Source organism: Lissotriton vulgaris, chromosome 5, assembly GCF_964263255.1.
Source record: "Lissotriton vulgaris chromosome 5, aLisVul1.2, whole genome shotgun sequence".
In the NCBI taxonomy this organism is placed as follows: Eukaryota; Metazoa; Chordata; class Amphibia; order Caudata; family Salamandridae; genus Lissotriton; species Lissotriton vulgaris.
In genome coordinates, this window is record NC_141693.1 from 1205768076 (window position 1) to 1205781568 (window position 13493).

A 13493-nucleotide genomic window follows, 5' to 3' on the forward strand; every position below is an offset into this window, starting at 1 on the left:
ATTGTTTCTTTATCTTTGCACCATCCTTGTGACTGCATTTCGCCAGCCTGCTGTATTTTATTGGTATTCGAACCTCTCTTTAGCAGTTATCAGCTGAGCAGGGTCCATGTGGTTTAGGGTAGTTCAATTGTAAGTATTGCTTTTGTTTACGCCTAACCGCTGCTACCATTTTGGAACATCTGACCCAGCTGGGCATGGGTTCTAATCCGGCTCCGGTTCCATGAGCTATATTCATACTTTTGCTCCTAGCTTCCAGGTCGTTTGGCTTTGTAAATTTGGAGGTTAGAGCCTGAAAGTGCAGGAAGTCGCAGCAAACAAGTTTACATCTACGAGATGTTCAAGAGAGCTGCCACCATCGTAATTAAGGTACCAGGTGGGAATAATGGCCTTAACTCAATATTTTGTGATGCGAGATACGGTACTCGACACTTCGCGGTAAACAGTTGAGCAAATGTTTAAAATGTAATGTTTAGAGCTTGCGTGATAACAGTGTAGTTGTATTGCGAAGCACTGAAATGCCCCGTACAGAGTGTACGCTATATGGAATTGCAGATTACATCCTTAAGCATCCTATGTGCCTATCTTTCTTAAAGCCACAACATTATTTTGGACCAAGCTCTAGTTACAGTATTGAGTTGAACTAAAAAAAAAGTATTTATTAGTGCGACACTCCTCGCTACCAATGGATCCTAGGCAACTTATCTGTTTGCTTATCGGCATGAGACATTGGTGCAAAACTCACTGGGGACAAAATGTGGCATTATTGCCAGAGCTCCCTACTATAGAGCTGGTGAACTAGGTTTGAGTCTCAGCATTTGCTCACCATCCGGGGATTCTGGGCAAATCACTTCATATTCCCATGCTTAAAATAAAATGTACCTAGTGCACTAAACACTAACTCAATTGCCATTTCGTCTACTGCAGTTCTGTATAAGCAGAGATTGCCATAAACTTATTTAGCTCCAAAGGGTGAAAAATGCTGCAGTATAATTGGTTACTGGGTTAGGCAGAAAATGACATGTCAAGCCAGTGGTCCTCTGCACACGTTACCAGATTCAACTAATCAAAGCGTGGTTAATTGATGCATTTGGGGTTAAGACCCAAAATGTCAATTTCTGGAAGCCCCTTTCATGCACTAGGTAGGGTTGTAATGTCTAGTTGGTAGGGTTGTAATGTCTAGTTGTGGTAGACACTTTACCATCCCAAAGTTTTGTTGCATTGTGCTAGGAGTCGGGGTGTTTTCCAAATGAGAAGGAGGAATAGCCTCAACCTCACACTTTAGAACGAGAGTGAACTTGTCTCTACGAAAAGCGAATGGTAGCCATCATTCCTTCAGATTATTACCAACATTTAGAAGCATTCAATAAATGCCATCACAATGCCACCACTCAATCGCTCACTCTTGTGCAGATATTTTGTCCATTCTGGTTTGAGGTATTCATTGTCATCTGTTTGTGTTCCTTCTTTGGCTAATGTCTAATGCTGGGTTCCAATGTTGTGCTCTTATTGTGTCTACACAATATTTGTTAGGTTGTGGACTTTCTCAGGGCCCCTGAAGAGCTTCTGGGCTTTGATCTTTGTGTGGACAAGGGGACGCTTGACGCCATTAGTCTGGATCCTGACTGTGCAGCTGAGAAGCGACGGGAGTACCTGGCCTCTCTCCGCCGCGTCCTAAAAGACAATGGACATTTTGTAATCACTTCCTGTAACTGGACCCGTGAGGAGCTGATCTGCCAGTTTGCAGAAGGTGAGAAAGCATGTATATTCTGAGTTTGTATGTGCCAGGACAGATGCTAGCTGGGGTTGATAGAATGTAGTGGGCGTCCTCTAATTAGAATTCCTTAAAAGTGTCACTAAAAATATGCAAATTTCCCAAACCATTTAAAGAAGCACTGTTTGAAAGAAAATCTCGTGGGAGATAGTTTGTTCCCAAATCAAAAGGGGGCTCTGGAATCGTGAAGGCTCTTCCTCCATCCAAGATTGAAAATCTTTACTATTACAAAGGCAAAAGTTAAGCTGCGTTATATTTCTTTTAACCAAATGGTCTCGTATTCTCAAGTGTCCGAGAGATTTATGGGTGAAAGACAGAGAATGCCCAGATGTGTCAAGTAATGCATTGTACAAAACATCTGCTGTGCTTCTCCTGTATCCACAATTCTGTTATATAGGACACTGTAAGAGCATTGTGCCAGCTCCACACTATACCTCGGGAAAATAACTATACATAATTGTATATCGAAAGATCGGTACAGCTTAGCTGGGATCTTGCAAAAAGGAATCCATAAATATTTCTTTGAAGATGGCATCCCTGTGGTTTTACAATAAAATAACAGTGGAACAGCATTGTGTAAGCTCACGCCCAAACCCTACTTCAAGTGAAGGCTTCGACTCAGCATAGAGATGCAAATTTCCTGATCCAGGGTCAGACATGCCTACTCCGTAGCTATAAAAAAAACCTCTGTTCTCAGAGTCTGTGATGCCTACTATCTAGACAGATATATGTGTTCTGCCTGTTTGCTGGGTGTCTTCTGCCTGCTTCTGATGTCCCCGCTATATGCTCCTTGGTGTCTCTGCGGTCTGTTAACTTGGCATGTGTATCTTTTTTCTAGGGTCTGTACTCGTGTGAGGACTAATGTGCTCCCTTGGGTACATGTTGTCTGCTACCTGTGTGTATGCAGTCTTTGCTTCAATGGAGTGTACATTGTGTAGTCTCTGGAGTCTGCTTTCTGTAGTCTCTGGGTGTGTGCAGTCTCTGCTATCTGAAAATTTGATACCTGCTGTCTTGTTGTTAGCTGCCTCATGTGTCTCTTTTTGCCTTCTTGTTTGACAGGGTTTACATTCCTGGAGGAACTTCCTACCCCAAAATTCAGCTTTGGAGGCCAGACTGGAAGTAGTGTCACTGCGTTGGTTTTTCAAAAGAAGTATTCACTCTCGGATGATAGGAGCAAAAAAGCGGTGAACGTTTGAGGCTTTCCAACCTTTACCTCCACCTTTTTGGGATCTTACTCAATATTCTCAACCACTTTACTCCTGCTTCCAGAATGTATTCTTTGACAAAATACTCCTTCCTCGCCTCCCTGGCCAAAGTCTCCTTTTTTGGGTTGCCCAGCATTTTCTGAGCTACGCTTCCAGTGTTTCCCCTGCTCTATCATCCTGTGTATTCTATCCTTCAGCCTCCATGCCTCCGTCCCTTCTCCATGGGGTGCCCTTCCCTGTCATCCGGCTTCTGGGGGTCCCTGACCTCCAGCTTTCAGGGCTTATTTTCCCACCTTCTAATAGGATCAGGTCCCTCCATCCATCTTCCAAACTGAAGCCTCCAGCTTTCAGGTCTCTCCCTACCCCGGAGCCCATTTTATCAGTTCTGGTTCTTGGAGCTAGAGTTTATCTGCTGTTTTATAAGCAACCAGTGAAGCTCTTGCACCGCTGTGAGAAGTGCTCTTTCTTAGCCCTTCTGGTGCCAGCTGCAATTGGAGACTTATCATTGTCCAGTTTCAGGACTTACCACCCAGGAATTGAAGGAGGACTGATTCTACTACCTAGTTGCATTACATTTTCTGTTCCCCATGTTCTCTTCTAGAAAAGGTCTAAATACTTATGTGTGTTTGCTCTACGCTGTCCCTTAGGGCCTGATTGAGAGTTTGGCAGAGGGTTTCTCCATTGCAGACTTGACGATTGTTCTGTCCAGTGTATTCCAAGTGCCGTATGATATAATGCACTTGTTTTTAGGTGGATGGGATTTTCGCCATGTTTGTCACAGAACAACCCGTCCACCAAACTTTGAATCAGACCCTTTATTTCCTTTCTGTTGGTGTGCACTATAACCATAGCTCATCACCTCGTCCTGTTTTTTCTTCGATTAGCCTTCTTTACCAGTATAACGATTGCTGGCCCATCATTGTTTACTACATAGATTTCTTTCCCATGCAACCCCTAAGTACGCTTACCTTGACATCCTGATACCCTTAAACCATCATTCTTCACTTTCATTGCTAATTCTTCTTTTTCCTTTCCTCATGGTGGATCGAACAGACATTCAGCATGCTATCACAATCATTGTAAAGCTCTCCTGCCTGATGGGTCCCAAGGACCCTCTCCTACAATAACACCCTCTGCTTTTCGCTGCTCCTTGATGGCAAGTGAACCTCAGTTCTGCCACTTGCATTCCTTAATATCCCGATCCTTTTCGCGCAAGGATGTGCTCCTCCACAGTGCTCCTTTCACGTACCCCTTCACAACTTTCCTCTTCACTCTCAGGTCATTCTCGTTCAAGTCCGGACTCATTCATCTCATCTCTTTTTTCCATGCACTGTAACTGAAGTGGCTAGTGCTCAGTAATCAGCCTCTCCTTCCTTTCATACTGTGACTTCTCATGACTTATCACCGAACGCATCGTGCTGCAATACCTCCCCCTTCACTTCACCGCCAAACTTGGTGCAGCCTAAGTGTCCAGGAACGATGTTGCCTCTGGTACCCTTCCTTTGGCCTCTCTTAACCTTTTCTTAACCTCTTCACCAGAATTTTCTTGACCATTTCCCACTTCTATGCTTTGCTTGAGCCTCCACTTGTCTATTATGTGGTTCTTTTCCCCCCTTTTTGACACAGGCAGCAAAAGCAAGCACTAGCTGAGAAATGCCTGTTAAGTACTTTCTTCGTTTCTAATGAGGACCCTGTGCTTTGTTACCAATAATCCAATAAATCCTAACTCCAGCCCTTAGAACCCATATGGGATCCTCCATGCCACGTTTTCTATCGATGACAATCCATTTGAGTGCCTCTTATTCCAGCCTTACCCAGAACATACTAAAACATAGCAGTCTGTTATAGTTTCTTGAGTCTCTTTTCCCAACCATTTTGTTCCTATAATCCCCCTTTTGTCTCTCCTTTTACAAGGCTTCCTACTCCTACGACTCAGATTCTGTGCTCCATATTGGTCACTGCAAAAACTGTCTACAGCACTACTGGCTATGGGAGCCTGTTACTGTCATTGTTGTGCTACAAGTGCATCCCTCTTAGCCCATCCATAGAGGCTCCTGGGTGCTGCACACTGTCATATCCCTGAAGAATGCACTAAACACTCAGTATATGTATTCCATGAGAAGCACAGTGCTTCAGCTCTTCCTATACTGCTTCTACTTCATGTGAGGCAAACGCCTCACAGGTGTCCCTGCACTCCTACTGCCCACTTCATGGAAAGGCATGACTCGAAAGCTACCTCTACATACTACTTCTACATCCGCATAAAGGCAGCACTTCACCGCTTACTATGAACTCATTTTACGTCACTTCATTTGAGGTAACTACCAATGGTGCTCTCTTCGACGCACAGCTCCAGTTCGATATTAGGTAGCACCCTACAACTCTTCCTTCACCCCCACTCACCAAGTAACACCAGGCAGCTATCTGTACCCTCCAATACAGGAAACACCTCACATCTATGTCTTCAGTCATCTCCCCCTTCAAAGTAATACCCCACCAAGGATGTATGACATTACAACGCATGCTTTTACCACGCATGCTTTTACATCGCAACTTTTACAACGCATGCCTTTACAACGCATAGTGTTGAGGGGTGCTGGATAGTGAATAGTTTAATTTACTATTCCAACTCCAGTCCCCGTGGATAGTAGGGAAGGTGTTAGATAAATCTATTCCCTATCCTAGAGCGCCTCCCAGCGCAATGCGTTGTAATGATTTGCGTTGTAAAAGTTGCGATGTAAAAGCACTGTGTGGTAAAAGTTGCGTTGTAAAGGATGTTTCCCCCCCACCAATGTCTCTTCTCTTCCCATGGAGATCACAACCCACAGCTATGCCTACTATTTCCTTTAATAGGTAACCCCCCCCCCCCCTTTTGTTTCCCCTGCCTGGCTCCTATTACATAGGGGGTAATATTCCAAACTTCTACAAGAGAGTGAGCAGCCTGTATCTTTCACTGTTAAGCGCACCCTCCCTCAGAGGCAATAAAGCACATCTCTCACTGCTTCTGTTCTAACTTCTTAGAATGCAATGTTCCAGAGGTCTGCCTTTAAAGCTTCAACTCCAACTAAGGCCACTCAATTCCTCATGCACAGTCCACAGTGTGGTAGGCAACAACAGATATCTGTGATAAACAACACAGTACATCTATGTCTGTGACTACTTGCCAAAGAAGAACCCCTCAGCACCTCTCCCGGCAGACATTAACCACCCCTCCAAAGGCAGAAGATACCAATTTCTCTCTCTGCAGGCACAGCTTCTGCGCTGTAGAATGTAACAATCCAACGATTCCTTGACTTCATTCTGACAGGCATCACCTCAGTAATCCCTACCACCGCTCTATCCTATAAGTAATATCTGACAGCTCACCTTACACTGTTTCCATTCCATTGGAGGCCCCATTGCATAGGTCACCCTACTCAGCTTTCTTTCCATGGAAGGCAGCCATCTACATCTCTCTTTCCACAGGTACAATCGAATAAAAGGCAACAAATCTCTGCTCTCTCTAAACAGTGTTTCTGTTGACACCCCTGCCAACGGGGGTTTATACCTCTTAGCTATCCCATTACAAGTTCTCTTTCTGAAAAGTTTTGCCTCAAACTCTCCTGGTCTCTGAAAAGGAGTTGGTCATTGAATATTTATTTCAGTACTATGTAAATTGATATGTTATTTTGCTTTCATTAAAAACGTTATTCTCTGCAGGCCGCTTATTGATTTTTTAAAAATAATGTATATAAAAAACGAACTTGGAGAGTTTGGAATGAGTGAGACTCCACATAAATATTTGGGGTCAGTAATGCAGGAACTGATGACCCTATTTTAAAGTGTTTGAAGTAAGTGAGTGAAGCTTTATAGGGCGAGTGAGGAATGAAGGAGTATCTAATAAAGAGCATAGAACCAGAAAGGAAATGGGGGGTTAAATGAGGTGTATGGCGCCTATAGCATGATTCCAGTTAGGTGCATGTGGATAAGGTGAAATGGTGAGCTTCAGCTAAAGTGCATGGATGCTTGTCTATTGATTGCCGAGGGCAATGGGTGAACTGCCATTCAAATCTGTGTGGCCACTAAGGAATCTGATGTTCCCCTTACGCACACTGAGCCAGTGTGGAATGAGAAGTGAAGACTGAAAGTGCAACGGGGCAGTGACTTGGTAGAAGATGAGTGAAACTCTATTGAACTTTTTGGGACCAGTGATTGAAAATGAGTGAGAATGTATTGGGTATTAGTGAGGTACGATTGAGCTTCTATGGAACTGTATGGCACTGCAATAGGAAACAAGCATTAGAAATGCAATAGGTCTCGCATTAGAAAAGTTGGAGCTATTGGTCTTGTAAATGACACATATTTTATTTATGTGTTGGTTTTAAAATAGCTAAATTGATATCTTTGTCATTTACAATGCCAATAGTTATAACTTTTGCAAATGTGACACCTATCGCATTTGTAATGCAATATGTTTTATTTACGTGACTTAGATGTATTCATATTACAAATAACAATGGCCTTTTTTTTGTAATTAATACTTAAATAAAAAGTTATTGTAATTTATAATGGCAATAGCTTAAACTTTTGTAAATAACTTTTGTGAAGATTATGTTCAGTGTATTTTATTGTGACGAAAATCCAAGAACAGATGTGAAATATTAACATCTTTTTGTGACATTTGTAATAAACCTTGAAACATTGAGAGACCATATTTGAACCAGTTGTTGTTGAATGGTTGCACAGACTGATGCTCTGGTGGCGCTGAGTGATGTTGTGGTGGCGACGAGTGATGCTCTGGCGTTCAGTAATGCTGTGGTACTGCATAGTGATGTTGTGGTGCCCCTGAGTGATGCTGTGGTGATGCTGAGGGATGCTGTGGTGGTGCTGAGTGATGCTGTGGTCATGCGATAGACAGATAGATAGAGTGAGTGTGATAGATAGAGTGAGGGTGATTGATAGAGAGAGGGAGAGCGATAGATAGAGGGAGGGCGAAAGATAGAGGGAAGGCGAAAGATAGAGGGAGGGCGAAAGATAGAGTAAGGGCAATAGATAGATAGAGTGAGGGTGATAGATAGATAGATAGATAGATAGATAGATAGATAGATAGATAGATAGATAGATAGATTGAGTGAGGGCGATAGAGGTGTAGAGAGTGGTAGAGAGAGGGGTATGTAGAGAGAGAGAGGTGTAGAGAGAGAGGTGTAGAGAGAGAGAGGGGTGTAGAGAGAGCGGTGTAGAGAGGGGTGTAAGAGTGGTGTAGAGAGAGGGGTGTAGAGAGAGGGGTGTAGAGAGAGGGGTGTAGAGAGAGGGGTGTAGAGAGAGGGGTGTAGAGAGGGGTGTAGAGAGAGGGGTGAAAGCGTGGTGTAGAGAGAGAGGGGTGTAGTGAGAGAGAGGTGTAGAGAGAGAGGGGTGTAGAGAGAGAGGGGTGTAGAGAGAGAGGGGTGTAGAGAGAGGGGTGAAGAGAGGGGTGTAGAGAGAGGGGTGTAAGCGTGGTGTGGAGAGAGAGGGGTGTAGTGAGAGAGGGGTGTAGAGAGAGGGGTGTAGAGAGAGAGAGGGGTGTAGACAGAGTGGTGGGTGTAGCGAGAGAGAGGGGTGTAGAGAGAGAGAGGGGTGTAGAGAGAGTGGGGATGTAGCGAGAGAGGGGGTTGTAGCGAGAGTGGGGGGTGTAGAGAGAGTGGGGGGTGTAGCGAGAGAGAGGGGTGTAGAGAGAGTGGGGTTGTAGCGAGAGAGAGGGGTGTACAGAGAGGGGTGTAGAGAGGGGTTGGCGCCACATCCTCTCCTTGATTTGAGAGATTTTGAATTCTGAGACTTTTGAGCATCCACACAGCAGCCCGGCAGGCCCAGTGATCGGACAAGGGGATTATCCAAACTCAGACCCTTGTTCTCCTAAGAGAATAGACCCAATGTGGTGCAGAATTCTTCTTCTGTCTTTATTAATTAGGGGTTGGAGGTAAAGCAGACTGCACGAGGTAAACAGTGAAGCTTTTACCACCATGGAAGCCCGTCCCCTCCCTCTTGTTCCGGCCTATAGACATTTGGGGTGCCTGGAGTGCTTTTATTTTGTTGTTAACACTCACCTGACAGGCCCTCCTGCAAAGCCCACAAATCTGTCAAGACAGTCAAGTGGGAGCCCTTCTCTGAGCTGCGACCCGCATACAGGCCAGAGCCTAGCAATTAGAATCATACCACGGGTACTTTCCCATTTGTGGGTGAAATAGCATAAATCATGGGTCATAATTCGCCTCGTGGTAATCTAATTACCGCCATGGGTATTACCGCTGCCAGCCGGGCGCTCTCATGAGGCCTTTCAAAGTAAAAATCAAAAACTCCGGGAGTGTCTTACTGTGCACAAAGAAAAATGCTATTGATGCTGACTGACCAAAGTTTACTGTTCAAACCCAAATCCTATAACTCATTTTATTGGAACCGATTTAACAAGGAAAAATGTATACACGTAGCATACAAACGTATGGAAAAGAAAAATGATGTTGGGGGCGGGGAAGTGGCGGATTGCATATCATGTTGAGGGATGATTATTCACACCTCCCAGGAAGAATTAACACATGTTTAAGGACCTGGAATGAAATTTAAGAATTCGTTTTTGCACAAGAAATAATCCCAGTTTTGCAAAGTGGAGGCAACATAGGTCTGGAATCCACATTTCTTACCTGATAGCAAAGACGTGATTTTAGTTCTGCTAGCTGTTGAGTTCCAGCAGGTTCCTGCTGCCATGAAGAGGCTGCAATGCGCTTTGTGAGCTCGAGATTTTTTCCGCCTGAATAGTGAATGCAGTGGAGTATTTTAGCTGTGAATAATGAGATTTAAGGTACAGCCAGTAAAAGTCATCAGCTGTGCTAAATTAAACAAGCATTGCTAGCACTTTGCTGCTCGAAACATGAAGGGTGGTGTCGGAGTTTACTGCGTTTCAAATTTTGGACAGCAAAATGCCTGTTTATCTTAACCAAACTGTGCTAACATTTACCAGCATTGTTAGCAACACCGTGCTGTTCAAAAGGAAAAGAATGTGCCGAAGGAGTGAGGTGAACCACTGCTGTAGGGGCGGTGTGAGAGCATGGGCGAGGGTTCTCTTGGTCAATATGCTAATCTTGATCTGCTTACTCTGGGGACACGAATGCCTGTCTTTATTGGGAGACCTAGGACAATACGAAGCGTAGGTAACCACTTTTAAGACCAAACAGAGAAACAATATTACCAACTCTGTATACAAAGTTGGTTGACATCATTACATTATTATTATTTTAGTTTTAAGTCGTGGAACTAACAAAGCCAGCCTTTGCTGTAAAGCTTATAGTTTACCTCGACATGTCGTTTCCTTATGCACTTATGTGGCTGTATGAAGTGATTGTGATATACTTTCCCTTTTGAAGGCAAACTAATAGACTATAGCTACACTCAACGTTTTAAGAGTGCCAGATTGATAGGACGTTATAGTATCTGTACATTATCTCATTGCCTAGCTGACCAGTTATTTAGTGAACTGGGAGAGAGCAACTGTGAAAACTAAGAAAGCAGTGTTGGGAAGGGTGAACAGAAATGTTTTTCCCGTGTAATTTATTTGTTTGAGTTATTAAATGTAGAGTAAATGAAATGTTACTAAAGTATATATAAACTAATTTGTACATTTTTGTTTTGAGTATAGTCATTTTTAGTCTTTCCCCAATAATGGAGTACATATATTTATTGTTGAGTTTCTTACGTGACAGATCATGAAACATATATATTTTCTCATATTGAATATATAGTAAAGAGCCCCAAATATAAAGGTGTAAAACGTATTTTTTAAAGAAATCTAAATTCAGCTTTATGGATATAAATCTGGAAATGCTTCCAACAATATTCTGCACGAGGAAAGAGGGCGTATGGTGGAACTTAGAACAATTACTATCCCTCTGAACATCTCATCAACACTGTAATGCACTCTTATTAATACGCTGTAATGAAAGGGTGTTGTGACCATAGTCTGCTAAATGTAGTTGATGCTTGCAAGGCTCAGCAGGCCCTTCCCAACCCGCAACTTGGCTGACTGTGGCATCCTTAAATAAACGAGTGCAGTGAAGTGAAATCACCCAGCAGAGTCAACGTGTATTGCATAGTAACATCTATTCTAGCTCCTGGAAATATTAAAATGTATTTACAATGTTGGCATAGGCTTGATAGGCGACAAGCATATGCCACTAAAAGGTAAGAGGACTACATAGTTTTAGCACAGGGCCCCGCGACCAAACCCCCCTTCTAGATAAGGCCAAGGGATTTGTTTCAGTCTTTAAGCAATCATAATTAGGAAGATACTCACGTGCAGTGAGAGCACTCTAGGTGTTCGTGGAATTGGTAGTGCGCTGTGGTGCCTACCAAGGGGTTATGTTTGGAAAAGCATTTATTATAACACTATTTTGTTTTAATGATTTGTCATAAGGATCAAGAAATATCTGCCAGAAGGTAAATAAACCCTACACACAATATGCTGTAATTGGTGCATTTCATTCCATGTGTAAATTTCGGCCCACATGTTCCTTTAAAATCCACATCCCAATTGGCTCTTTTAGATCTAGATTAAATCTGTTTACAGTAGAGAACAAATGTGTAAAAGAAAGGCCACTGGGCCCATAAAACTTTAGAGCGTTTCCTTTTACACCTTGCTGAACAATGGCACGATTTCCTCGAGAGGGAAACAAACGTTGGTGTGTGTGTGGTTGTGGTAAGGAGAGTTTAAAGGTCACACGGTACCTTCACACTAGAGACGTTTCAACTCTACAGAACCACGCAAAAACGAATCCTGACAATTCATTTTAAAAAAGAGCGCTTAAATTGGGCGGGCGGTCGAAGCCACCACACTGTGGACGATGTTCGGTTTGGGGTCTAACCTTTTCTGTTAACTGCTTTCGAAATATTGAGCAACTGATTGATATTTGTTAGTTAACTGAGAAAATGGTGCTTCTTCATGTTCCTAAATGGCTAATAATTTACCCATCTGTCTTTAGCACAAGACTTGATAATTAGTCATAATGTAAAGAACGTGAATTACGTGAAAGGTTATTTCCAGTCTATAACGCAATATCGTGTGCACCTCTCCGTTTTTTCAAAGTAAACTGAAACAAATGCATCACGGTTGAAAAAAAAGCTCACTGATGACAGTGGTCTACCTTTTGAAAGCTTCGGCAATTGCTGGGCCCTAAACATGTGGAATGGGTATCCGCAAGCCCTCGGGAAAAGCTAAGGTAACGAGAATGTTGTCAAAAGGTAATGAGTCCAGTGGCTTGAGTTTTTTTTTCTAACAGTCGCTGCTTTAAAAAAAATGTGTTGTCCCTGATTAGCCGAGGATGTGCTCTAAGGTGGGGTGGGGCCCTGATATCAAATGTGCATGGAGGTTTAACCTGTACTGTATGCAGGGGGCGGAGCAGGGAGAGCGGCCTTTGAAGTGCCTATGGATCGGGCTATGCAAGAAACGCATTTCCAAAAGACGGAGGGAAGGTAGAGAAGGGGATGGGGGAGGGGGGAGGGGGGAGGAGAAATGCGACACGGCGGGCAGGGGAGGGGGCGGAGCGGGGAGAGCGGCGATGAGGGTGTGAAGCAGCAGGGGCCTTTGAAGTCAATCTAAGCTTCACTTCAAAGGTGTGGGAGGAGTGCTGCCGGGCGATTGACTGGCGATTTGATGATGTGCACGCGCATTTTAGGTCAATGCGCTTGCGCATTGACCTAAAAGCGCACGGGCACAGCATGAAATCGCCAGTCAATCGCCAGTATAGGTAAACCTTATTTAAGCCCCTTTAGTCTCGCTCAATGCGCATGCGCATTGAGAGGCGAGACCTAAAAAAGGAGACATGGCCAAGCATGGAATTCAGATCCCCTGTTCGTTTTTTGAATAACCAAGGGCCAGATGTATTGGAAAACAGCCTTTATAATGAGGTTTTTACCACGTTGTGCCTTTACCACGCATGTTTTTAGCACGCATATGCCTTTACAACGAATGTCTTTAGCATGCATTTCAGGTAAGTTGGGGGGAGTCCCCTCAAATAGATTTATATATATAAACAATGCATGGTAATGGCATGCATTGTAAAAGCATATGCGTTCTAAAGAAATGCGAGGTAAAAAAATACATTATAAAGGCATGCAAAGTATTTCCCTGTGCCTTTCCGTCATACTGATGTATCATGCTATTTTGAAGTTGCAGATGGGCCAATTCGCAGAATTGCCACATTTATGACGACAAAAAAGCTTTTTTAGTAGATATCAAACCCAAACTGTGATTCGGTAGAACGTTACTGAATCGTAATTGCGGTTTGCAACCAAATACCGATTTAGCATTTGGAAGGGGCGTGCCTTCTAAATACCGAATTGGAATAGTATGTATTAATTTTTTGCAACCAAATTCCAGTCCCAAAATATTTATAATATACTGATTACAGAAGTGTAGTGGTAAGGCATTCGCCTTTGTAAATGTAAAAAAAAAAGCTTGTTTAAAAGAACGCATTTGGTCCACAAGAAAAAAAAATATTTTCCCTTTAAATAAAAAC

The 13493-nt window shown here is 43.3% G+C and overlaps 1 protein-coding gene across 1 annotated transcript in view; it reads left to right on the plus strand.

Moving 5' to 3' along the window:
- The window catches only part of EEF1AKMT2 (EEF1A lysine methyltransferase 2), a 178295-nt gene extending 171621 nt beyond the window's left edge, over positions 1-6674 (plus strand). The window contains exons 5-6 of the mRNA XM_086923002.1: positions 1531-1747; positions 2831-6674. Of these exons, the coding sequence (XP_086779128.1) occupies positions 1531-1747; positions 2831-2967 (354 nt within the window). The 3' untranslated portion in view covers positions 2968-6674. The remainder of the gene's footprint in view (positions 1-1530; positions 1748-2830) is intronic.
- Positions 6675-13493: the final 6819 nt, after the last annotated feature.